At 34.9% G+C, this 25,376-nt stretch overlaps 1 protein-coding gene across 8 annotated transcripts in view; it reads right to left on the bottom strand.

The window, feature by feature from the left end:
• Positions 1-25,376, bottom strand: part of CCDC171 (coiled-coil domain containing 171) — a 152,025-nt gene that overhangs the window by 65,690 nt on the left and 60,959 nt on the right. For all 8 annotated transcript variants that reach the window (XM_031054283.2, XM_031054282.2, XM_031054288.2 and 5 more), the window contains 5 exons: positions 21,395-21,899; positions 20,576-20,692; positions 15,860-16,086; positions 15,092-15,274; positions 13,263-13,448 (listed from right to left, as the gene is read on the bottom strand). In XM_031054283.2, coding sequence (XP_030910143.1) covers positions 13,263-13,448; positions 15,092-15,274; positions 15,860-16,086; positions 20,576-20,692; positions 21,395-21,899 — 1,218 coding nt within the window. The remainder of the gene's footprint in view (positions 1-13,262; positions 13,449-15,091; positions 15,275-15,859; positions 16,087-20,575; positions 20,693-21,394; positions 21,900-25,376) is intronic.

Genomic DNA, 25,376 nt, shown 5'->3' with positions numbered 1-25,376 from the left:
TCTAACTAAGACTCAAAGGCATTTAAAAAAACAATATTCTAGAGAAAAATACTATAAAATAATGAAGTACAGCATGAAACTGCATAATTCTGCAAAATAAACAGAAATCTGTGGATTGGTCCAAGGTTTATTCAAACGTTTCTGAAGACAAAAAAGCAACCAGTTATTTCAACAGTATAACTGGAAGGTACAGCACCACAACCTGAAATCTCTTCTCAGCAATTTACAAAATTCAGAGGCACCAGTGTAAGAAAAAAAAACAATAAAATGGGATTTTATTTCAGAAACTCTAAACCCCAGAAATGTTAATATTGGTCTTGCCTAAATTATGGCAGGTTGAATATTCTGCCTCTTGTGTCATTATTTTTAAAGAAGAATGTGATTTTCATCTAAAAAAAGATAAACATACAGATCTTATTCTTCCACTGGATTATTTGTATGAAGATATCCAAAACCAGAAGCAGTGCTTTCAGAAATTCTACCTAATAAACCAACAGCTATCAAAGCCCTGTCTGAACAACTGGATTTGTGAATTGTCAGATTTTTAGAAAAGTTGTTTCCAAGAAATCAGATGTGGATTAGCTAGGAGCAAAGGAGTGATCTTTAATTTAAGAATAAAGAACATTATCTTCTTCCATTTATTGTGTTTACTGTTTGTTTTATGCTAAGTCAGCATTGAGAAATGGATCTGGAAACTAAGTCCCCTCTCTCCATATTCCCATCCTTTGACAAACTAGACATGCTGCATAGAGAATGTTTCCTGTGCCAATGCTTTGTTCACCCACTTTCCCATCTGACTGAAAAGTCTGTTTTCAAAATGCAGCCACAGGACTGAGCTCTGGACAATGCACAGTACATGATTTTGATGCAAGTAACTTTTGATGTAGAGGCTGCTGGAACAGTGTCTGGCTCCACAACTCCAGTGGTCTAAATGAGTGAAGAAAGACAGGGGCACATTTATTACATTTTTATTAGATAGCTATCCTTCTACAGGAGCTGAAGAGTTGTCCGCTTCTGCATAAAGCTTTCATCACTGTCCAGAAATGGAGGAGAGACCCATAAGGTTTCAAAATCTGGAAGCTGCTAACTAATCTTGCTTATCAATTGCAAGTGCAGGCCTGTTAATGAAGCAATAACAGAGATGCAGGCCTAACTCTTTGAGAGGCTTGGCCAGCAAGCCACGCTATCTGTTGACAGAGCAATATATAAATGATTAAATCAAATATCTGACTAAACAGCTGCTTTATTATGCTCAAAACTTTATTTACAGAAATCTCCAAAGGATTCTGAATTTACTTATCAGTAACATTGCAATATCTAAGCAAAATGTAAATGGATTCTAGCCCTCTAAAAGCAGGTTTAGCATTCATTTGAAGCTCCTTGCTACTGTGGGTTAAAGTCAAGCCTTGGAAATTGCTAAAATACAGTGTGGAGTATTCTAAAGTAATGGCTGGTAAGCCTCTCTTTTTTTTCCTTCTTCAGATTGATCTAATTAAAACCCTTGATAAACTTTATGGACTCTAATATTTCCAGCTGAGTGACTGAAACCAAGAGGGTGTGCCTCAAGGCAGCAAGGCAACAATGATAAGCAGCAGGTTAGCCAGTAATTTCTCAGCCAGGGTAGATTGTGAAAGTGTGATGTTCTGATATCTAAGAAAGTGTTCAGGAGAGAATAGGATAAATCAAGTTTAATAACTCTGCTCCTAATTGTTCCCTCAATGCTCTACTCTAATTACTTGGAGAACTCTCCTGACTGTCACCTGATATTAAGTTGTTGGAGGCTGAGTGTGGAGCAGTAAGATAATCAATAAACATTTAGTGGGGAGAAGAATGAAGATCCCGTTAAGCAGTGGGAACCTGCAGCACCCAAAGCCCTTCTGCTCATGAGAAAACCTGTGGGAGAGCCATAGTGATTGCAAAGCAATAATCCAAAGCACTGGTTTTAGGCCTTGAGGCCTTTAGGCAACAGTACATTTGAGAAAAAAAGGTTAACACAGTCACCCTAATTACAGCCCATTTTCACATTCTTCATATATAAGGGAAGACAAGCCAATTAGGTAGAAAGGAAGATAAGGGAAGTTTTATTTGTATACTAATTAAACCCCTGATGAAATTAAAGGAAAAACATACAGCTCTGTAATTGTGTCTGAGAAAGGTCACTTCAGGTTCAGTTATCAGAAAAGCACAGGCTTGAGATATTTCACTTAATCCACAATATAGCCCTTATTTCGCCCCCCAGGTCTTAGTATTTACAAAAATAAGAAAATTTCAAAACCTGATAATGCATTTATCTTGAAATGTTTTCTGTGGACAATAACAACTGTTAGAAAGTTGAAGCTATATATGATAAGAAAAATGAAGGTTTTAAAAGCCTACTATGTCTGTACATAGTTTTATGAAGATGCTGAGCTTTCACTTACAAGCACAAGTGATTCTGAACCAATTTAGAAGCCAAACTCCAGTTTACTGACATTCCATAAAATGCCAGTTATCTATTTGGTTCCAATTTCTAGGATTCAGGTACCAATTCAGACATTATTGCACTTCTTCCCCTACAGTCCCCCAAAATGTCATAGATCAGTTGAGTTTTCATCAGAATCCTTAAAATGAGTTCTCTTTAGAGAGATTTTAGATTTAGGCTTTTTTTCCCCATAAACTTTAGCATGAAAACCTGTTTGCTGGAAAGAACAGCAAGTAACTGATAGCAATGAAGAAAAAACGCATTGGATGTCTGTTTGCTGTGTCCTCCCACAAATAATTTTAACAAGCTTAGGATTTACAGTGAGGAATCTCTTTCTTTAAAATCAATTACAAAAAGGAATCAGTTTAACACTGTCATTCTTTGCACACAAAACCTCACTCTATTCAGAACATAACAGATGGACAATCATTCTAGGCAAATGATGACAGTCATATAGTTTAAATTCATGCAAAGCATGTGTGGCATTTTTACAGAGATCATATTTTCCAAGATCAGCTAAACCTAGATCAAAATAAATGACATTTAAATTACACAGATACAACATAATTACAAGACATGAAAATATACTGCTCTGTGTATTATGAACTAATTTATGAAATTAAAGATTCTGTCTTCAGAATTAAGCTTTTTTTTTAATTTAGATGCAAAATACTACCTTTTTAAAGATCTGTACACTGAATACATCCTGAAAACTGTCCTACACACATAACTAATTAAAGTCCACAATGAAAAAAAGAATATAAAGTTTAACTGGCATCCATTCCTGAACCAATTGAAACATACTTTCCATTATCCCTATTGGCAAATATAATCTTCAAGATAGTCTCTGAATGCCCCTTAGCTGACAGTCTATAGATAACCTACAGAAGTCTTGCACCTTCAAAAGGTTTAAATCCAAAAGGTACAAGAAGTTACATTACTGTTTAATGGTGACTGTATCTTTAGTGTGCATGACTGCAATGCAAACCAAATTGCACTATCTCAAACTGGACATCTGAATCTCCATAGGATGTTTTCTGGAAAGAATTCTTACTATCAAGAGCAACTCAAAATGAAACCTCTAGCCAAAAATGAGATTAAAAATATCAGGGAAAAAAAGTTTCTGCGGCAAAAACAAACAAACAAAACTCCCACCATTAAAAAGAAACCCTGAGACTGCTTATCAATACAATAAAAAAAAAAACTAACATCTAAGATATACATTTACACCATCTCAACAAATAACTTAACTTCCACTTCTCAACTGGCAACAAAACTGCAATATCAACATACTGTATCTGGATTCACTGTATGCTTCAGAGCAGCTGCAGTAGTGTCTTAAAACAGTTTGAAATCAACTCCATTGACCCTCACAAAGCACCTGAGGCTGACCACCCATAATAACAAATGCTTTCACATGCTGTTTAAACTTCTCTAGGAAAAGAAAACATGAGCACTTAAGAAGACACGTGAAGGAGCTGTACCTGTTTTGCAAAAAAATCAGCTATTTTTTTAACTTCTTTGCTATTGGACATTCACTCTGACAGTGGCAATCTTTTCATAAGCTGGCATTTGGAGAGAGGACATATGTGATGGTGCCTCTCTCAAGTACATGAAATAGCATAAAAGCAGTGAAAAATAGCGTACAGATCAGAGTATATGTAAGGTACAAAATGGTTCTTCATGTCTTTGAAAGTGCCCTGTGTAATGACGCCACAGAGCACAAGAGGGTCTACTAAGCAAAACAGTAATAATTTTAATAAATAACAACCAAAACAGTAGTGAACGAAGGGACACTTGCAGATGTATATTCACATTTTTGAAACAATGTCAAATACAATTGCTTGTGATTGTTTTATATAACAAACCTTGATAATACTGGAGCACAAACTGTATTAGCAGCAGAAAGCTTTAGCCAAAACAGTATCATAAAAAAGTCAAGTAGTCATCTGAAGACAATTATAAGCTAAAAGATGGTGCAGGTGTCTTAAAAAACAGCTGTGATACAATAAAAATTTATTCCACAGTCTCTCAATGGATTAGATGGGGAAAATGCATACATTTTCATCTTGCAAGATATTTTGTTACAAAAGTTGCTTGAAATTGTAGGCATTCACATTGTGAAAGCGAAGGGTATAACCTATGTATGTCTAGACAACAGTTCATTTATTAACTGCAGCATAACACTCAGACATCAACCAAGTTTAAGTACTACAAGCATTTTAGCTGCAGTGAGTGGTTCAGGCTGGATTACAGTGCCTCAAAGAATTAAAGCCAGGTTTAGTATCTCTGTGCTACAATGCAGACTGACTTATTTCTCAAGAGAAAATCTATTCTGATCAACACAGAATGCATTTTTCAATTGCATTAGCTCAAAATGTTTAGCAAAGGATGACTGAAAATACTTTATGAAGTCACTGAGCTTTACTGTGAATTAAAATGTCTTATTAATTTAAACACAATAGCTATTCCTGAATAATTCCACATAATCTCATTTCTTCCAAAAATGACACTGTGTTCACACGTCACTCAGCTTCAACATAAGTAAAACAAAGCAAAACCGTGACAGCTTTTATATTAATTAATCACAAAATATAAACTACCCACACATTAGCTAGATCCTCATGGAACATTAATATTAGCAACCAAAATTATTGGTGTTAAAATACGTTAGCTAGGTACTCTGCATTTTCAGAGAAATAGAAGTTGAAAAACTCAGAAACCCCCTTTTAAATGCCAAGATGTACTGGGCTTTCCAGGCATACACTAACCCAATCAGAAATACTAATTAAGCCCTACTTTTAAATGATGTTTGTTAAAAATATATAATAAAATGTATATACGTGGCAATCTAGAAATTTTTATCATCTTCTGAGCTGAGTGAATCATGTTAGTATTACTGGAAAGCTACAGAGGATTATACCACCTTAATGGAACAAAGATAGTTTTAGGAAAACTAAGGCTTTATCACCATGTATTAGAAAAACTGCTGATGTTAAGTGAGGATAAATTTTTGGAATCACATGTATAGCATGAGTACCTGAACATTCACTCCTCATTCGCTTCTGACATGCTGCCTCAGCACAGGTTTCTCCTTTCTCCCTAGAACAGTAAATTCCTCTCCCACCGCAATACCTAACTAACCCTAAGTAACTGCAGACTAGACAAGACCCAGCCTTGCAGCAGCTCGGTATGCACAATGACACAACATGTTGCACGTTTCTTGCATTTCATTATCAGTGAACTGGGTTTAAACCATTCATCTCTGATCATGTCCTGCTGGTCTTAATGATCTCGCATTACCAGTGGCATTTCTAAACCCAGGAAGAAACTATATTAAGCTTTCAAAAACTATTCTTCCAATGGATCTGCATCACTCAATTTGTTTGGAATATTTCTAAATCATAACAGTAAAGATAATTTAGGAAGAAGGAGAAACAGCAGCAATAAAATTATTAACAATGACAATGGAATGTTATCCACAAATAAAATACCCACAACTTCATTCCCACTATTTAAGAAGACATACAATTTGAAGTCAATGGCGATATGGACACTGACTAAAAAGTCATCAGGGACAGGTTAAATCACACAGCATTCTGCTTCAGAACCTGATTTGAGAAACAAGTGTTATGGTACACTGGCTGTATGTCTTCATTTCAAACACTGGTTCAAAAAAAATGGGAATACTAAGAGTCTTTAGAATATTTTCAAGAAGTTTTCTAAATAGAACTTAATGTTCAGTTCTGAGTAAGAAAATTCACCTATCCATGACCTCAATATACTGATGATCCCAGCTAAGGTGTTTTAGTGTTGCAGGTCATTCTGCAGTACCTTTGTAGTGTGTCTGCTACACAACCCCACCAGACACTAGGGCACTAGTGTGAGCCACCACATTAAGCAGTTATGGACAATGCCAAGTACATCAATTTATGCCACCAAAAGTTTTGATCTGGCTTCAGCAAGAGATTTTAGTTTTCTTTAATTAATGAACTGGACAAACTTTTTTTTTTAACATGGTGCTAACACTGATGTGGGCTTTGGCAGATTTGTTACTTCCTACAGGTTACATTGAAGAATTCTGTTTTTCTTCAGAAGAGTTTTGACCAAACCATGTATTTGTATTCAGGTATATGTGTTTCCACAGACATCCCCAAATGCTGTTTAGTGTCTGCGTATTTTATTTCAATATTATGCCAGCGACATCCTGCTGCATGAAGTATCTGGAGGGGGAAAACACATACATGATTCTCTTTATCCCTTTTACTATTTAAATCTCAGTAAAATAAGAATGAATTGATAAATATGTAATCTCATACTAAAAGACCTGTTCTTTTATATAGGTCACCCCTAACTCTCCCTTCATTAAAAACTGGAAAGTGATCTCCTTAGCAGGAAGAACTTACACAGTAAAACAAAACCTAAGTAATATAAAAGACAACCTCTAAATCATTTTGCTGGAAATCTTCAAAGACACTACACCTCAATATTCAGAGAGGAGACCAAAGTGCTATAAAGGCATATTGATTGGGTGCCTCCCATTATTCTGTATATGTTTTGGGTCATATCAAGTGCCAATTGAGAGTAAAAACCTTAAACACGGAATACATTTTTCTGGGCATGGCACACGCACATTCTGAAGAAGACATGGTAAACACTGACAGCAATAAATCACTGTAACTATTAAACTAAATTATTATTCATATTTTCTGCTTTTGCTATATTTTCTATGTAAAAGATTAAATGACACCATGATGGTACTTGAAAAATTATCTGCTTTAATTACTTATAGAAGCAACAGCAATATATATGTCTTCTGAAACCTACTGGGTGATACCTAAATCATTATTAGATTTTTTTAAAGCAAAAACACATTTCTTCATTCTCACATCTGAGAAATATTCCTGTACATCAGCAAAGTACTATTTATAAATAAAATCTCGGGACTGTTACTCAGAATTGAGAATCTTATATTCATAATTTTCAAATCATTTAGTTACTTACTGTATAGTCCACAAACAAAAAAGGGGGAAAAAAAAGAAATCCACGAGCAACAATTAAGGTGAGTTTATGTTAGCTAGAAAGTTTAAAACCAATTTTAAGTTGTTCTAATCGAGACAGTAAAAAGATACATGCAACAAGATCTTCTGTGAGTTTTTCACAAATGCACACTGTAAAAGTTAACAAAAATTTAGGCAACATAAGAAAATAATTTGAGTTTGTTACCTTGGTACAGCCTTGAAGAGCTTCCATTCTTTTAATGATTAAAAAAAGGTAACATCGTCAGATAGCTAATTAAAATAGACTGCCAAATTAAATTCATAACCAAATTGCATGAAAAATAGGCACAGGTGCTGTATTGTATGTAACCAAAAAAGGGGACCAAATTGCAAAGGAATGCATCTGTTGCATCTTATGCCAGTTAAGATACATGCTTTATTCTAATAGAATCATAGAATCATAGAATAGTTAGGACTGGAAAGGACCTCAAGATGATCTAGTTCCAACCCCCCTGCCATGGGCAGGGACACCTCACACTATTTGAGAGTTAATTACATATAGTTTCACAAGAAAATATAAAGATCTTTAGTTAGCTTCACACCAATAGAAAGGGAGATCATGGGAAAACCTGAGGTGAAAAAATGATGGTGCCCTCAAGATAGCCTAGATAAACAGCATCAAGAAACAAATCTATATATAAAGGACTTGTGTATCAAGAACCAGTATAGCAGAAAGTTCTACACGTTGGTATCTAAACCACTACGAAAACTAGGGTTTAGAACATTTCTTTAAAAATATCACATACTGTTTTTAAAGATCTACTGATCCCTTCTACATATGTCAAGGTAACAAAGTTACTTTGTAGTTGACCCAATAATATAACAAAGATCTCCCAGACACTGGATTTACCAAGAAGCCTCTCTGGTTTTTTAGTGAAAACTGAAATACAGTTGAAGGTCCTGAAATAATAAACAGTATGTAAGTACATATGCTTAATAACCACGTACTGTAATTACACAATAATCCCATTCTTCTTCCAAATTACATGTCAATAAATCTTTCTCACTGCCCTATAAATTCCAAGGTCATGGACAGAAGTGTTTATTAGTATAATTACAATGCAGCAATAAAACCATTAAGCTTTTAGATACCAATATTGTTCCATTTATACTTATTTCCCCTCAAGGGTCGCAAATAGTTTCTACAAATTTTAACGTTATTATTTCTCCTCATTACTTATATATTTACCAGAAAGCCTAACTCAGAAAAGTTAAGGCAGACCTTCAACAACTTTGTTGTTAGTTGCTTCACTGATGACAATGGAGCACTACTTTTCTAAAGGCCATGTACTGACTTCAGCCCTCCCACATTACTCAAGCTGATACTGATGGATGTTCTAGGCACAGAACAAAGGAAATATACAGACCTACCAACCTGACTGGAAATAAGTTCAGAGAGGAAACACAGGGATCAATATTCCTAATTAAGTGATCTCTAAAACAGAAAAAAACACGGCAACCCTTGGACCCTGAATCTTAAGAGGCTAACCACAGAAGTAAAAGCAAGGAGAGCTTGCACAATGAAGAGCTGCTTTTGAAGTGCTAAACAGAATCAGCACAGTTACCTATCACCAAGAGAAGATTTAATGCACAAGCTTGTGATAAAAAAGAAAATAAAGTAGAAAGACAGACAACAAAACACACAAACTTCATTGACAAACCACAGATGAGAGAAATTTAATGTGAAGTTTAAGTTAGATATCAGAACTGCACATGGAATAACAGAACTGAAACTTCACCAGTCATTTCTTTCCTTCTGTGAAGGGAATGTCACAGGTGCAGTCCACAACAGGATGTTCTCTATGCGTCCTTCCTATTCTGTAGACATAGCAGCTGCTAGAAGGAAGACTACGTGAAGACTATCCCTTCTCAAATACCTCAGTTCCATGTATAGTTTATTGCAATCTTTAAACAAAGAAGCACAAAGGACCGGCTTCAGGGCTAGTTTTTAGTTAACCTAACTCTTTGAAGACTAGCTATCTATCTGTCTAAGAAGTTAGTAGTACTGGAAGTTATGTAACAGAAAACGAGAATAAGCAGGCTTACTTATTTCAGAAATAGCGTTAACACAAACTGAAATACATGACAAAACTATTTAACTTTTATTTTACTGCAAGACAAAAACACATGACCTCTTTTGACTAAGAATAGAGCAGAAGGCCATGCTAATCCTTTCTTACCTACTTTGTACATTATTTTGGTGTTCAGAACATAGACAGTATGGAAAATAAGAAAAACCATTAAATTAATTAATTATGAATTTTAGATTTTAACCTACTCAGAGGGGAGTTTGCCTCTCTTAAACATGCTAAGCTTGATTAATACAAATTCTCTAATGGTAATCAGCTATACTGCTTTCTTTAAAGAACAGCCTTTAATTTAACCAGGCAATACAGAGAAATGCCATTTCTTGACAAAATTACAAACAAGCTTTTGGTAATCAATAGTATCCCTTAGTGCACCCAAATCTTAACAATCTTTACGACTTAAGCTGTCATAAAGTTAAAAACAAACCAACATACAAAAAAACCCACAAACAAAAAATCGAAACCTATTTTTCTGGTTTTTATAATGACTGTAATCTTTACTGTTACAAAAATCACTTGGCCTTCCTCATACAAGTGAGGCTTTTTAACCCTTCTGTAAGTTACAATACTTCATTATTTGCAGAAATAGCCAACTAGAAAACTGATTTGCTAAGTGAGTGCAATAGCATTAACAAAAGAAATTGTATAAATAACTGAAATTACTTTTCAAGGAAAATATGTGGATATAAATGGATAAAGAGGGAAAACTACATAAAGAAGCAAATTGTGTAACACCCTCACTTGAAATCCACAAGAACAGAGAGCCTGTTCAGGTATAACATCCACTTCCTAAACAAGTTTAGCAATCCCAGTCTCTATCAGAATCTAATCTGGTTGCATCTGTTCAGCAAAGGACATTAGACTTTCTGAGCACAGCATATGCAATACAATTTAGTGAAATAGCTAGTGAAAATAAACATGCCAAACCTTCCCATCAGAAAACATTATTCTATGACTGTTACCAAAGCACCTGAATGAGAATTTTTCTTTTATGCTTTCATAAATCAGTGCCAGCTTCACTAAACTCAGCATAGTAAATAAAGCCAAAATTTAGGGTGCTGTCTTCTAAAACATGTATTGATGTCTATTTTGAGGCAGATCAGAAGCAAGTTACATGATTTAACATACATTGCACCTGAAATGCTTACAAGTGCAATGTAAGAATAACTATTCATTAACAATTTCCATGACTTGCTCCTTAAAAATAGAATGTTTTAATTACAGATACTAACATACCTAAAAGAAATAAAAATATACATGGTGCCTGCCAATAGAAATAAGTATTTTACTGGAATTAAGACATGCCTGTATAGGGAGTAAAAATTATGTCTGCTAGATATGACTGTTCAGCATTTGTGTAGAAGTTTCCCTTCAAAGACAGGGGAATCACAGCTACTGATTTACCTCATCTAAGAAAAAACTGGTGTGAGAGTTGCCTAGTTCCAGCTGACCTTGAATGTAATTGGCTACCTTGGATGTCTCTATGGTACATGCCATTAAGAAGATAAAAATATACAGGATTAAAATCTGAACCGATAAAGCTAAGAAATTAAGTATTACTCCTTTAATAAGCCTACTTCATGAAAGTATATGAATACCAAAATACTTCCTTACTGTTGAAGTGTGAATAAGTTTTAAAATAAGTGATTGAAAGTAAAAGTATCTAAGATTTATATGCAAGTTCATTCTAACTATTGTAGTGAGCAACAAGAAGGAATTAAGAGACATCAACAAGCCTTCTATTATTTAAAGAGAAGTTTAGGGACAGTACATGGCAGTAAGTCTAGAACTTAAATTTGGTTCAAAACTCCTTCACAGAAACAACTGACAATTACAGTCATATATTTAGAAAACCAAATCAGTAGAACAGTAAGCAATACACTTCAGCTCTAAAGCTTACTTTGTCAACCTTCTTAGTCTCCACCTTCTCACAACTACTATAGTATTACATTGCATTGTAACTTTATAGATTTCAGCTATAATCAAGCATTTTACACTAAATCCAGTTGTTCCAGTAGCAAACAACTGCTAAGACTTTGTGGACTTAGGATGCATTTTAAGATCACTGCTGTCTCAAAAAAAAAAAAATCTAGTCTTTAATTAACAAGAAACTAGAAGCTGTGAAATATAATTCAGTATCCAATAATCCATAAAATGTATGTTTAAAACTCCATCCTATATTTTAAATGTCTACAATTGACTTTTTGCTTCATTTCTGAGTAAATGTAAAGCCGTGTTTTACATACAAAGTAAAACATGGTGAAATACCACACATTAAGGTATAAAGTGTGGATCATAATGAAGACTTCAAATAACATCTGTCTTCTATTCCTTTCCTCTTTTACCCTCCTAATAACCTAAAAATCCTGCATCAAGTATTTCCCAAAGAAATCAAACACAAGTCTAATGGCTTTTATATACTGCAGTTATATCTAAAACAAAAAAGCTACACTATTAACAAGCAACCTAACTTAAACATTAGACAAGTTTATTCTTATATTGAAATGAAACACCCAAAGTCAGGGGACTAGAAGGGAGGAAAAAAAACCCAAAACCAAGAGGTATACTGGAATTGTCATTGTCTTTCACCTTTAGCAAGGCAAAGCAGTTTTTGTAAGTAATGTTGCTAATGAAAATCCTCCTTAATAAATTCAACAATATCCTTTAGTTTCCTCCACTGTGTATCACTTCAACCGTTATGTGGCAAGCGATACTCCTTGTCATCCATTTTCACAGTTACATTTTCAACAATAGTTTCTGACATTTCTACTAGTTTTGTAGCTTGCATCCTTTTGGTTCTCTTCCTACCTCTTGACATTTCTTTTCACTTCCTCCCTAACATCTTCCTCACAATCACAAATTATTCTGTTTCTCAAAATACCAGCAAAGCAGTCTCTTGCTCAACTAACAATTCACAGAATACTGGAAAAGACAGTAGTCGGGCTGAAGTGCAGACAGTAGCAGCAAGGCTTGCTCTAAATACAAAATAAATAAAAGCTGCAAACCTCAGCTCACTACACATTACTGGCCTGTCATCATGAGGTTTCTTCTCTTCCCATGTTAGATACACACCTGGCTTCAAACCCCTTATTCTCTCTTTGCTCCTTGATTTGCTATCACAGATTCTGATAACAGTATCTTTTCCCTCATTACTTGTTGCATCTGGAGAAAATTCTAAATCCTGATGAAAAAGGATCTTTCTTTAGTCTCAACTAGCACCTTCAGAAATGACACATGCATTTTGTATCCTAAGTTTATTTTCAGGAAACAGCTAATCCAGGTTTTAAAACATTCTTATGACCCCTAATAAAAATAAAACAGTTCCTATATTTCTTCCTTCATTTTTCCTATAGTCTAGAAACACCTCATGATAGCTAGAACTGCAATCTCTTACGTAACATGAGATGGCATGTAAAACACAGACATTCCACGGATTACAGACATTGGTGTACATCACCCAGTCCCAAAAGCAGAAAAGATAAATTATACCTCAAAGTTTCATTTTGAAAGTGGTTTTGGAAGACCTTAGAATTCAAATGGACTGAGTAGCAGGTGTGTGATTGCTCCTATTATTTAATTTGCACAAGAAACGCAAGTTTGGTTTATTCACCAAACCGTACATTTCTGGTGCCTATTTCAGAAGGATCACCTTACCTTTACAGTTTCACTTAAGACTTGGTTTTTGTCTGCTTCTTCACTGGAGTGCAGTTCTAGTTTATTATTTAACTCCTGTAGCTGTTGCGCCTGTTCATTCAAAAGCACTTGTGCCTGATGCTCCCGATGTAATGCATTATTTAATTCTTCACATGCACTTTCAAACCTCTCATGGGTGATCAATTTCTGATAAGGCAAATAAATTGTGTTTTATTGTGTAACTGTATTCACTTGTTTACATGCTTGACTTCAGAGTTTCATTTGAAAACGTATCAAATTCTAAAACAAAACAGTGCTAAAGATGAATAGTTAGGGTTTTTTAACATAAAGATAGATCACTGAATAATAAAACAGCAGACAACTTTATTGACTGTATTCTTTCAAAAAAGCATTCAGGGTACTGTAAACAGTACGCATTCATTATTCTATTAAAATTAGCACCCCAGCTTGTAAAGAATCAGTATTTAGAAGAAAATATGTAGATCAATGCCCCACATTTCAATGCGTATCTTATTAAACCCTGTAAACAAAGCATCTTCCTGGGCTCTTCCTCCCCTCCCCAAAATGTTCCAGAAAGAAGTACTAATTTTTAAATCATCATCTACATTTCAACAACAATCTAAAATAGGACAACCTCATCTAACTGTCCCAGAACTGTAAGGGAATAAAACACATTAAGAACAAAACTGAAGAGATTAGACCTAACCTTGCCCATTTGAGTAAAAAGGAAAAAAAAAAAATCTATTGTATCAGCTAGGAAGCAGAATGTATGTAAAATTACCTAAAAAAATATTGCCTGCTTAGAAATGTTTTGACTGGGACACATTGACAAGTCTACCAACTAGGCCTCAGGATCAACACTGGGCAAAGCTACAGAAAAGGCTGCTCATTCTGGGACACAACTGTTTCAGTTATACTGTGCATCTGTAAAGCATGTGTTAAGAATCCTTATCCATTCACTTTCTCAGCTAGCTCTAATGTAACCTCAATCCCGAATACAACCTATGGAAAATACACATAGGAGGAAAGGTGCCCAATGAACATCCAGCATGCTAAAACAAGTTTTTTCTCCTCCAGTAAGGACTGAAGGTACAGTTTTACCAGTACAACAGAGAACAAACTGATAACCCACAAAATGGTATGAATCCCTTAAATACTGTGTCCATTACTCGCTACACTGTGGCTTCCAGTAGTTACGGAACCTTTTTGTTGTCTGGCTCCTGCCAGGCAGTACTTATTTATGGGTTAGTAAACCCATAGTGTCTAAGTAAATCAGTGACAGCAAAGGGTGTGTATGTGCTACTCAGAATGTAGTAGAGGTCTTTGCCATAAACTTACTCCTTCAGGGAAACAACCACACTAAGATTTGTATACGAAGACTAGCTCAGGATACAACCCACACTCAAAGATACAGTACAATGTCTATCATGATATTCAGCAATATCCATTTAGAGTTTAAAATACATTTGTGCTTTATGAACTTCTCATGAACACATTTACTGGATACCCTCATGCCAGCTGGGTATGTGAAATCTACAAACGTTACAGTATACATATATATATCACACCAACACTTTCAACTAAACCTGGGTTACTGAACACCAAACATACAGTTTACACAGAATAGCTCTTTTTATGAATCAAAGAGAAACTCCTGTGGAAATGAGATAACCAGATCTGATTTACAGTTTAGTGACATTTACAAAGCAAGTTTTGTGGAAAATTCTGTTAATAGAAGATTGATTTTATACTTGTTTTTCAAAAGAACACAGATCAAAAAATGTGTAAAAAGAGGATCTTTTTAAATCATCTAAATTAAATATACTTACAGATTGCTTAAACATATTTAATTGCTTTTGCAGGCTCTTGGCTTTTTCAGCTTCTTTTTTCATCTCACTGAAATTCCATTTAAATTCAGCAAGTTTTAGGCGCAGTGAACGGCGTTCCACCTCTGCTGTATGAAGTCTTTGTGTAAATTCAAATATCTGCTTTTGCAAAGATGCTATGCTCTTCTGTTAGTAAGCAGAAACAAAATAATATGCTTTAAAATGTGCTATTTTAGCAATAAAAATAATTACATTGAGTACTCAAGCAAATTAGATAAAGCTGCCATTTTATTGTGAATCTCTAGAAGACACGTGAGTGAAAAAATGTGAATGTGTTTTGTGTACTGTTGAGGGTTACTGGAAATTCCATTTTCAAGGAAGTACCTGTTTTCATGTAAAGCCCACAATAAAAGATTATGTAAGAAAGACTTTATAATTTCATTTTGGCTAAAGCAAAGAAGGTTATCAAACTTTACCAGTTTGTTCTTATAAAGCAAATACAATTTTGATAGAACATGAAAAAAATCTTTTTCTTGGATATATCGAATCTCAAATTCTTTGACAATAAGAGATCTATTAACACCTTATTGCTTTTGGGTGTTGCAAATCTATTTCTGATTCTCTATGGAGCTGACTTCAATGTAACGGATTCATAAAGAATCTGAAACAAAGTTAACGGTACTTATCAAGAGAGCTTCACCATAACACTTATGCTGTGAAACTACGCTGTGAACGTACTGTTGCATGAAGTAGCACTGTAAGTAAGCATACCATAATGGGTAGTCTGTCACATAATCCAGCTTCCAGGGCCTGGGTGTTTATTTTGTGAAGTCCATGAGCCAGTCTCTGTACCAAGGAGTTTTTCTCCGGGTAACTAATGCTCCTTCTGCTGTCTAATGGAACAGTCTCCATTATTACATTCAGCTTGTTCATGAGTTTTGAAAAGGAGTTCCTGGCTGCATTTACAAGTACGTGTTCAGAAAGCCAGGGCTTTGGATCTTTAAGAAACAATGACAAAGAAACATCACGGAATTTATTAGTTTTGGGGCTTTCTTCAGTGGCAAAAAGCAACAACAATAAATAGCATCTTTAAAATATTCAGTAGGAAATTTCCATTAAGAAGTAGAAGACGGAGCTCACAGGAAATATCTCAGAAAGACTTCCAGGCAAATTCTGTATTTAGCAATCTTTGGATAGGAGGGTAGGATAAGATTCTTAAAATAGGATTTGTTTGTCAAATAACAATTTTCTAGTTTTTATATTCCCCTCCAATGTTATGCTTTCTCAAGCCTTTCTTTGATGTCCTAATTTTGTAATTCATAAAACATGTAAGATGGATGCAAGTAAATGCAAGCCAGGTCAAGATGTCAGATGTGATAGCACATGGTAAATTACTTTACTGCAATATTTTACAATGCAAACTTCTGAGGGTTTCCTGGCTCTTCTTCCCTCCCCTCTATAGATGTCTAAATCATTTGCTGTTCAAAATTAGTGAGGCTTGGTATCTTAATGCCATACTATTTATATTCTGAGACAAGAGAATATAATTTACCTTATTCCAAGGCAATTAAAATTTTACAGCTACAATTACTTATTTCCCCACAGGATTTTGGTAATCATCCTTCTCATATAATGGACTTAAGGCCCCAGCACACCCAACATGTCCTGCTTACTGCTAGATTCGTCAGGTCTGTAATTAATAATTGTGTTTAATGTTGATAAATAAAATTGTCAGTGCTCCTTCCACTAATTGGTATTCCAGATAACAGTTAATAGGTTTATTTATGCCTTAATAAAAGTCTTGTAATTTAGTTTTCCCTCTGCTAGGCAGGTCTTAATCTGTCATTACTTGTCTTATGATACTATCAGTGTAAGATGACAAGCATGGAAGGGCTTATTTACATTCAGTAGTACAGTAGATCTCCTGTTGCTGCAGTGAATTAAAACATCTACTTAAAAGTATAAACAGAAAAAAATACTTTAGCTTGTTTAAATTTAAGAATTTCTTTTCACACGTTGTGAGGATAACACCACAGGTTCAAAACAAATGAAAATTACTGACATCTTTAGATTATGATTCTTACCATAAATAATCAATTACACATATGTGTGATAAAATTTGTTTCTAAGCAAACAAGTAAAAAAGCACAAGACAAACTCATGGTCTCTGTTAGAGCTATTCTCCTGCTTGGTTTCAAAATACTGCTGATTCAATGACTCCAGAGCTTGGCTGGAATACCATTTTTTAGTACATGCTCTCCATAGCCCCAGCTAGTAGTAAATCTAGCTTCATGTTTAATATAGCACTCTTTCAATTAATCTAAAAATCTTATCCAGCATTGTTATCTTTATCTATCAAAACACTATTTGAAATAATAATAAAAAAAATATTCTTATTCAGAAGAAACTGCTATTGCACCACTCTGCCTACTTTGGCCAAGGCTCCTACCTTTTACTTATGTTGATTCCCTATTAGTAATCACTTAAAAGATAATCTATCTTCAGCATTTTTACAGATCATCCTGTCCTACCCATCTTTCAGTTTCAAAGCCAAACTCTTTTCTCCAGTCAAGATGCATTTACTAGTTTTAATGTTTAGTTAAGAAGAATAAAATTAAACTAAAAATTAAAACCAGAATATCTGTACTGCTTTTACATAAGATGACACCAAAACCTTCTGAAAAAAACATCTCCGTTATTGTGATTTTTGGTAAATAGCAAAACAAAAATGTTCTTTAAGTTTTCCTAGTATTTCCAGCTGGTATCTCATTTTACACAAGACTGTCTGCCTGCCAGAAAAGGCAATATTTCTCCATACGTGCAGTACGTAGGATGGCAGCCTCTTTCCCTATGCCTAGAACTTTTAATGTAACTGTATTAAAAATAAATTACGAATAACTGTTCAGGCAATTGTTTTGTAGTACTTTAAATGATTGTTCCAGTTCATAACCAAATTATTGTTAGCATCTACAAGGTAATTTACTGAACTGGGGAATAAAAGGGCAAATCATCACCTCCAGGGTTTTTTGGTTTGGGAAGGGGGGTGTTTATGGAGAGCATTTTTGGATTTAATACACATTAATATGTTGAACAAGGCACTGACTGCTTTGAAAAATGAAGTGAGAATATAACGTAATTCCTCAAAGAACTGTATCTATCATTACTGGGAAGTGAATATATGATTTAAGTGTATACATTTTAAGTACCTGCCCACAAAGGATCAAGAAATTACAGTAAAAGCATTATGTACCTTGCAATGCATATTAGAAATTATTAACACAATTACACAAAGAGCAGTTAATTCTTACAATTAAAGAAATTGGGAAAAAAAGACAATGAAAAGTGACAAACTTCACTAATAAAGAAAATTCTTGCTTACATTGTTTGAGTGAAATAGAACAGTCAGCAGAATGAACATACTAGTAGTACTACACAAGACTAAAATTTTCATGCTAAGCTTCAAATGCTTTGTGCACGTCACAGTAGATGATGTTTGTATTCAAAATGCTTGACCTTTACTTTCTCTGGTTTATCACAGTACAGATTTTGTTCAAATAAACCTACAAAACTAACATTAAAAAACCAAAACAAAACAAAAAGTCTCGACAATTCAGTGAACTTGTATTCAAACTGAATCTAAGAGATCATCCCAAGACATGATGGAATGAGAACCAAACTAATGAACAGTGTGAAATAATCATAAATGTCAAACCAAACCCTATTTTTTAAAAGCTAAAAGCTCCAGAAAAGTGCCTTAAATCACCAGAACACGTAAGCCCAAAAGTTTCAGTGATACCTGAGCAATCTGAGCAATCTGAATTCAACTGCCTCACATGGTTGCTGAGAACCTAGCCATCTTTAACAGTAATTTTAATTTAAGACACCAAACCATGCAATATTGTAGATCCAGACAGCACCTCCTGTGATGTGCAGTCCAATCTGGAACTGCCTTTATTTCAAGATCTGAAGAGAGCAGATGTCCCTCAGATTTCCTATTTATATGTAAAATAAATTCCCAAATCATTAAAGTCATTTTGAAGGTTTGAATCCTACTTGAAATATGACTTAGAGAACATAAATTAATTTCCTAAGTATGCAAGCTTTCTTTCGAATATGTTCCTTCAGAGCCTTAATACTTCCAACACTTCTGGAATTTCACGTCAAACTTTAAATTATTTATTACTACTTTTTAAACCACAGATTCTTGGGAGACTTTTGATCTCAAAAGTAACAGAATTCCAAGTAATACATGAAAAGTTAGATTTTGAGGTTCTGAAAAAAATTGTTTAAAATAGAGATAAGCTATGAAAAAATCACCAAAGTGTGGACATAACATTCTCTGCATGGCTCTTCCCAATTCTCAAAATGAAAACTGTTGTTGAGTGTAGAGATATCAAGAGTAGTCCCCCAGAATTCTCATGTATTTTAATACCAGCAATATATCATGAGGTTTAGGGTATTCTAATTAGTCACTTCAGTACATCGATGCTGCTGTAAAGTTTATCCTTTTTCAATTTGCTGTTCTTTCTCAACATTACATACACAGGAACACTTGCAGCAAAATCCTGAAAATACTGTGAAACATAATTCAAAATTTGTTTTTTAAGGGTGTAAATTGAAAACAGGAAAGAGCACCTGAAACTGAATCAAAACACTTTTGATTCAATAGCTGATTTCAGATACAAGTTTATTGAAAACAGTATCCATAGAACCATAGAATACTTAGGGTTGGAAAGGACCTCAAGATCATCTAGTTCCAACCCCCCTGTCATGGGCAGGGACACCTCACACTAAACCATATCACCCAAGGCTTCATCCAACCTGGCCTTGAACACTGCCAGGGATGGAGCATTCACAACCTCTCTGGGCAACCCATTCCAGTACCTCACCACCATAACATCAAATTCAATTGTTTTCCTGATCTGGAAATTCTAGATTAATATCATATAAAACACAGAAGATATTTCTTTTCCATCAGCAGCAGCAATATCCCAAGTTAAATATGTGTGGGTTTTAGGGCCTACATGTAAGAAAAACACAGATGAAATAGGCACAAATTGCATACATTTTTTTCTATGGAAAAAAAAAAATAGATTGAGCTTCAGTAGAATACTTTTTGAATATTTGAACAGTGGAACAAAATAACTTCAAAGCTTGCAAATATTACTTCCTTGGAAGCTTTTGAGAACAAGTTTTCCAAATATCCACTGGTATGGTGTAGATGGTTCTTTTTCTATCTCACAGCAAAGGAAGAAAAGTCATTTACACACTTTTTAGAAGCACGCTACAGCCTTCCATTTCTGTGACTTTATACAGTGAAATTACAAAGTATCATATCATTAATTAAAGAAAATTAATCTGTTCCAACAATACAGCTCTCCAGATATTTGATCACGAATAGTTTAGATGAAATCCCCAAAACCAAAATCATGCAAACACCCTGATTATCTTTTATCTTCTACAACAAGAATATATTTTTAAATTTACCTGTTGTGTTAACAATATCCTGTAATTCAGTGACAGAACTTATAATTGCAGCAAGAAGGTTAGAACTAGTGAACCAGCTGAATGCTTCAACACAGTGAATTTGCTCCTCTTCATGACCTGTGAAACAGAATTGTAGCTAGCAGTAAAACTATATCACTAAGGCATACTTCTGTCTCCTGCTCTTTCAGAAATTAACCAAAACTAGGTGTACAAGCTCCAAACTAGCTCTTCTTTCAGGGTCATTTAAATGTATTAAATGTGCTTCCAAACTACTAAAAGTAGTAAAAAAGTCGACATCTCCTAGTTTGAGAAATGTTTTTGATACCACTTATCCTTGCAGCAGGAAACATGAGCTGGTCTGGTAACAGGAAGGGCCAGGAAGACTACATAATCTAAAGAAAATTTAGAAATCCTACATTAATATTTTACTTTAATCAGAAAGCAACTTTTTGCATTTTTAGTAGAAAATAAATATTAGATTAATAGAAGAGGAAGCACCTTTTAAAAAATGTACATTACAATATATTTACCACAGAGAATGTGGTAGCAACTAGTTCTGAAATCTGTAATGCAAACATCAAGAATATCAAACAGTATGAGTTCACATGTGTTGTAGCTTTTCTTTCAGTGCTTACCAGACGAAGTGTTTCCTTTTCAGAAAAAATTAGTCAAGAAATCCAGAAACCACAAATACAAAAACTAAATTTATAGAAAGGTCATTAAATTTGTCTTTACACTCAATTAATAACATTCCTGTTTGTGATTTACTAACCACGTAATCTGACACAAAATTTATCAAAGAAGAAACAATTTGCTTACTTGACACATTATGCTTGCCTTTGGATTCTCCTATACAAACTAATATTCCAATGCCTTCTTTCAAGCCATCTACCCAGGAGAAGAGGGAACTAGAAGACCGGGCTAAAATTTTAAATCTGTTAGCTGCCAAAACTGCAATCACACCTCTTCGAAATACATGAATCAAGCCTTTGAGTTTTCTTTTCTTCAGTTTTGCATCATCTTGACTGTCTTCCTCTACATCAGAGAGTGCATGAACTAGGGTCCTAATCTCCTCGTTCACTAATTCATAAATGTTGACCTGATCCTGGAGAAGGTCCCTCTGGGAAGACATAGCACATGATCGGCCATAGAGAGGATACAGGGCACCCGCCAGTAGTGCACAGGCTACCAGGAGAGATGAATGCTCCTTCTGAACCTGTGTTAACATATTTTTCACAGAAACATTTTCAAGGGCTAATTTATCCCGTCTTCTTTCAAGGACATAAATTTTTTCCTTGTTTTTTTCTGATGTTTTTTGGTATTCCTGGGATAAGGGAAAAAAAACAAAACCACAACAAATATTACCTAGAAGGTTATTTTTTAAAAATAACAAAATAATTTTTAGCTACACAAAATAAATTTTTTATTTCAGGTTCAAATAACCCATTAAAGGAACAAAAAAATAATAATGACTGTTAAAATATCTCACCTAACAAGCAGTGAGAGAATCGGATGTATGAAAAGAATTCAATAGCACAAGGAAAATCTGCACAATGTTCAGCTAGAAATACCATAATCCACTAGTACTGCAATCGCCCACAGGAGGTCTGACAGTACCTGATTGTCCACAATAGAGTTTTATGAGTTGGTTTAACAATAAGCAATTGCATCTTCCATTTCATGAAAGAACTTTGTTTTTCAAAGCAGAAATTAAAGTTAGTGTAAGGGAGAGTCAAAAAACAAGACTCTGGAAGATAAACCTAAACAGATTGGCAGCAGCTGGGAAAGGGGAAGTAAAGGTGATCTCTTAATTACTTTGTAATCAACCCCCTACTTATATATTCACAGATTAATTAGCTCTCATACAACATTATGCTTTCAAAAGGACACTGTAATACAGATATTTTTATTTTGATTAGTGACATTCCAGATTTTTTTCAACTTGAAGAACATTTTTTATTTTTCTCTATATGCCCTGATATGGGGAAAGAGGAAGATTTAAAACAGTAAACCAGTCCAGCAAAATGAAGACACTAACAAGCCAGGGAATGCCAGGACTAAGGTTAGACCATGAACAGACTGGTTGTTTTTGATAACATGCAGTTTTTGTACAGAAATCAAGACCCTACGCTGGGACCTCAGAGACTTAGACTGGCTTCTTGATGCATGAGAATCCTCTGTGACTGGAATAACCACTTGAGGCTACATTTAAACAAGATCCAGAGATAAATTTTAGGCACTGTTCACAAAGAACCCACAAACTCAAGTTAAATGCTTATGCTCCAGTTACAATACATGAACACAAAAACCCAACCATGAATGGAATGAGAAGTCAGTATGACAAAGAAAGAGAGGTTTGTGCTAAGGTTTAGCTATCTCTCTTAGAGCTATAAGCAATTTTGTTGAAAGTGGGGTGAGGTTATTTCTGCCAGCAGTGTCCAAAAGAGAAGTAAAATGGTATCATCCAAACACATCCCATGCGTTCTACTTTGTACATGTCCCAAGCAAGCAGCGAGAGGGGTATCACAGTTTCTTCACCTTCCTCCACAGTGCAAGCACAACAGTTAAAAAAAGATATACAGCTCTCACAGAATGGAAATAAAAGATTCCATGCCCTACAGGGTGGTACCCTAGTCAGTTCAGACTGTCTTTTTTGTTTTCGAAGAGGAAGAATTTGTAGTATTATTAAAATACTTTCAGTAATACAAAAGTAGAGTAGGTAACTAAAAGATTTAATTACAGAATGCAATTTACAGGCCCCATATGTCACCTACTACTCTAAAATTAAGTATGAATATGTACAATACTTTCAGTGCTACTGCATTATTTACAGTGTTTGATTTTTACAGAAAAAAAAAACAACCCTGATAGCATGACTGGAAGGAACTGAAAAGGTAAGCTAAATTTGGAAAACAACTTATAGTTTCTGGCCATTGTAGATGAAAGGCCAGTATCAGAGTAAACAGAGTAAAGTGTGATCCCTACAGGGTTGTTGGGCACCAATACTAATATTCAGTGCTCTGCCTAATTAAAGTTTATTTTTTAAAAAGAGCTTAGTGTTTTTATGCCTATGGTTATATGGTAATATGTAAAACTGAACAAGACAATCTCTGACTACAGAAATGTTAAAGTTTTGTAAGAAAATACCCCTTGATTTTACCACCTAATAATTGCGTCTGTCTTACCCCACACTTTTTCGAGTGTTTCCTTCAAATCTTAAAAGCACACTTTTTGAAAGGGACATGATTTCTTCCTAAACATGGGCAAGCCAGCTTGAGGGACACCTCACTGGGTTGCAGAGCTTGGTGGATTCCAAGAAAACTTAACAAAAAAACAGGTACAACTAGCAATACTATTTTATCCTAGTTCTTACTGTATCCTTACCTTTGTTTCTGGTTTGAACTGGAAACTAGAAATACAATTACACTATGACTTCAAAAGGTTTTCCCGTATTTCGGTATTTTTCTAAAAATATATATATCTATATTTCTAATAATATCAACACCACTGCCCTCCCTTTCTTTCCTGTGCTTTAAGTACATGGGCAGACATGTCTATCAAAGACACCCAGTGGGTCAGGAACAGTATAGTTACATGTACTTCTCCTGCTTTGGTACTGATTGTACTGACTTTTGATACAACTGCAAGATATCACAGCCTTTAGCTATTTCACCAGCCTTGTTATAAAAGCAAGGCTGCCAAACAATGACAAAAAAAAAGTGCAAATAAGATTTTTTTCCTCCCTAGAACACTTTTTCCCTTTCCTGTTTAGAAAATCTTTTATTTTTCTGTTGAAATTAACATTTTTTAAGTAGCTACAAGATTTTTATCTTGCAACGTTTTTTTGCATATTAGAAAACCCTTCTATTTTAAGTGGTTGCCACAAAAAAAATGGGGACAGATTGATAAATGTCTACATAATAAACAAACAACAACTGACAGTTAAAAATTCAGAGGACATTTTCTGTGAGACTATGCACAGTCTAAATAAATATTTTTGAGAGGCTAAGAAACAAGCACAGTAGCATTTTCAAAATGGTACACCATCAAATCAAGAGGACTGCACTCCTGCTACAGAAGGCAAGTAAAAAGCATATGCAATTTAGGCTCCATTAACTCTGCAAACACAGAGACCACTGACAAAGAAAAGCAGTATCCATAGAGTGCCTTGTTTACTGCTGATCTGTGGTAAGGCCACTCTGGGAATTTTTGTCCTAGAGAAAAACAGTGAAACTGCTTTCTGATTACACTGTCCATCTGACCTACAGTAACAGCTTTGAAGTAGTACATGTTAGCATCCATAGATTCTATCTTGCAATCAGGGACCTTGAACAGTATGGCTGGGGACAGAAGCAGTGGCAGGTGTCATTGCTACTAAACCCTTCAGATTCTGCAATATTACAATTTAGTCATAAGGAGACCATTCTGAAAAGACCTCACCCTACCACAGCTCCAAGAAAGAAAAACAGTAATTTCCAATACACATTACTCATACTGCTGTGTTGGTGGAGCTCTCAGTGAACTTCTGAGAGTCTGAATTGACAGTCTCAGTCTGCCTTTGTATATATACTGTCAACTGCAAAAACTAAAGAAGTCTCAACCCAGGGTCTCTGAGGAGAAAGTGTCTAGAAAAAGGCACAGAACACTGGCTGAAGACAAAGTTGCAAAAGGATGCATCCCATGATGCACCATTAGCTTGGTGCATGATAGCAAAAATCTCTACTCTTCCACTTCTGGAAAGGGACCAGCACCTACAAGGGATTGGTTTATTGAACTGCTTGTAATTAACACTCAGATTTTT

This window comes from Melopsittacus undulatus, chromosome Z (assembly GCF_012275295.1).
Source record: "Melopsittacus undulatus isolate bMelUnd1 chromosome Z, bMelUnd1.mat.Z, whole genome shotgun sequence".
Lineage (NCBI taxonomy): Eukaryota > Metazoa > Chordata > Aves > Psittaciformes > Psittaculidae > Melopsittacus > Melopsittacus undulatus.
This window is presented reverse-complemented; position numbering and strand designations above follow the sequence as displayed.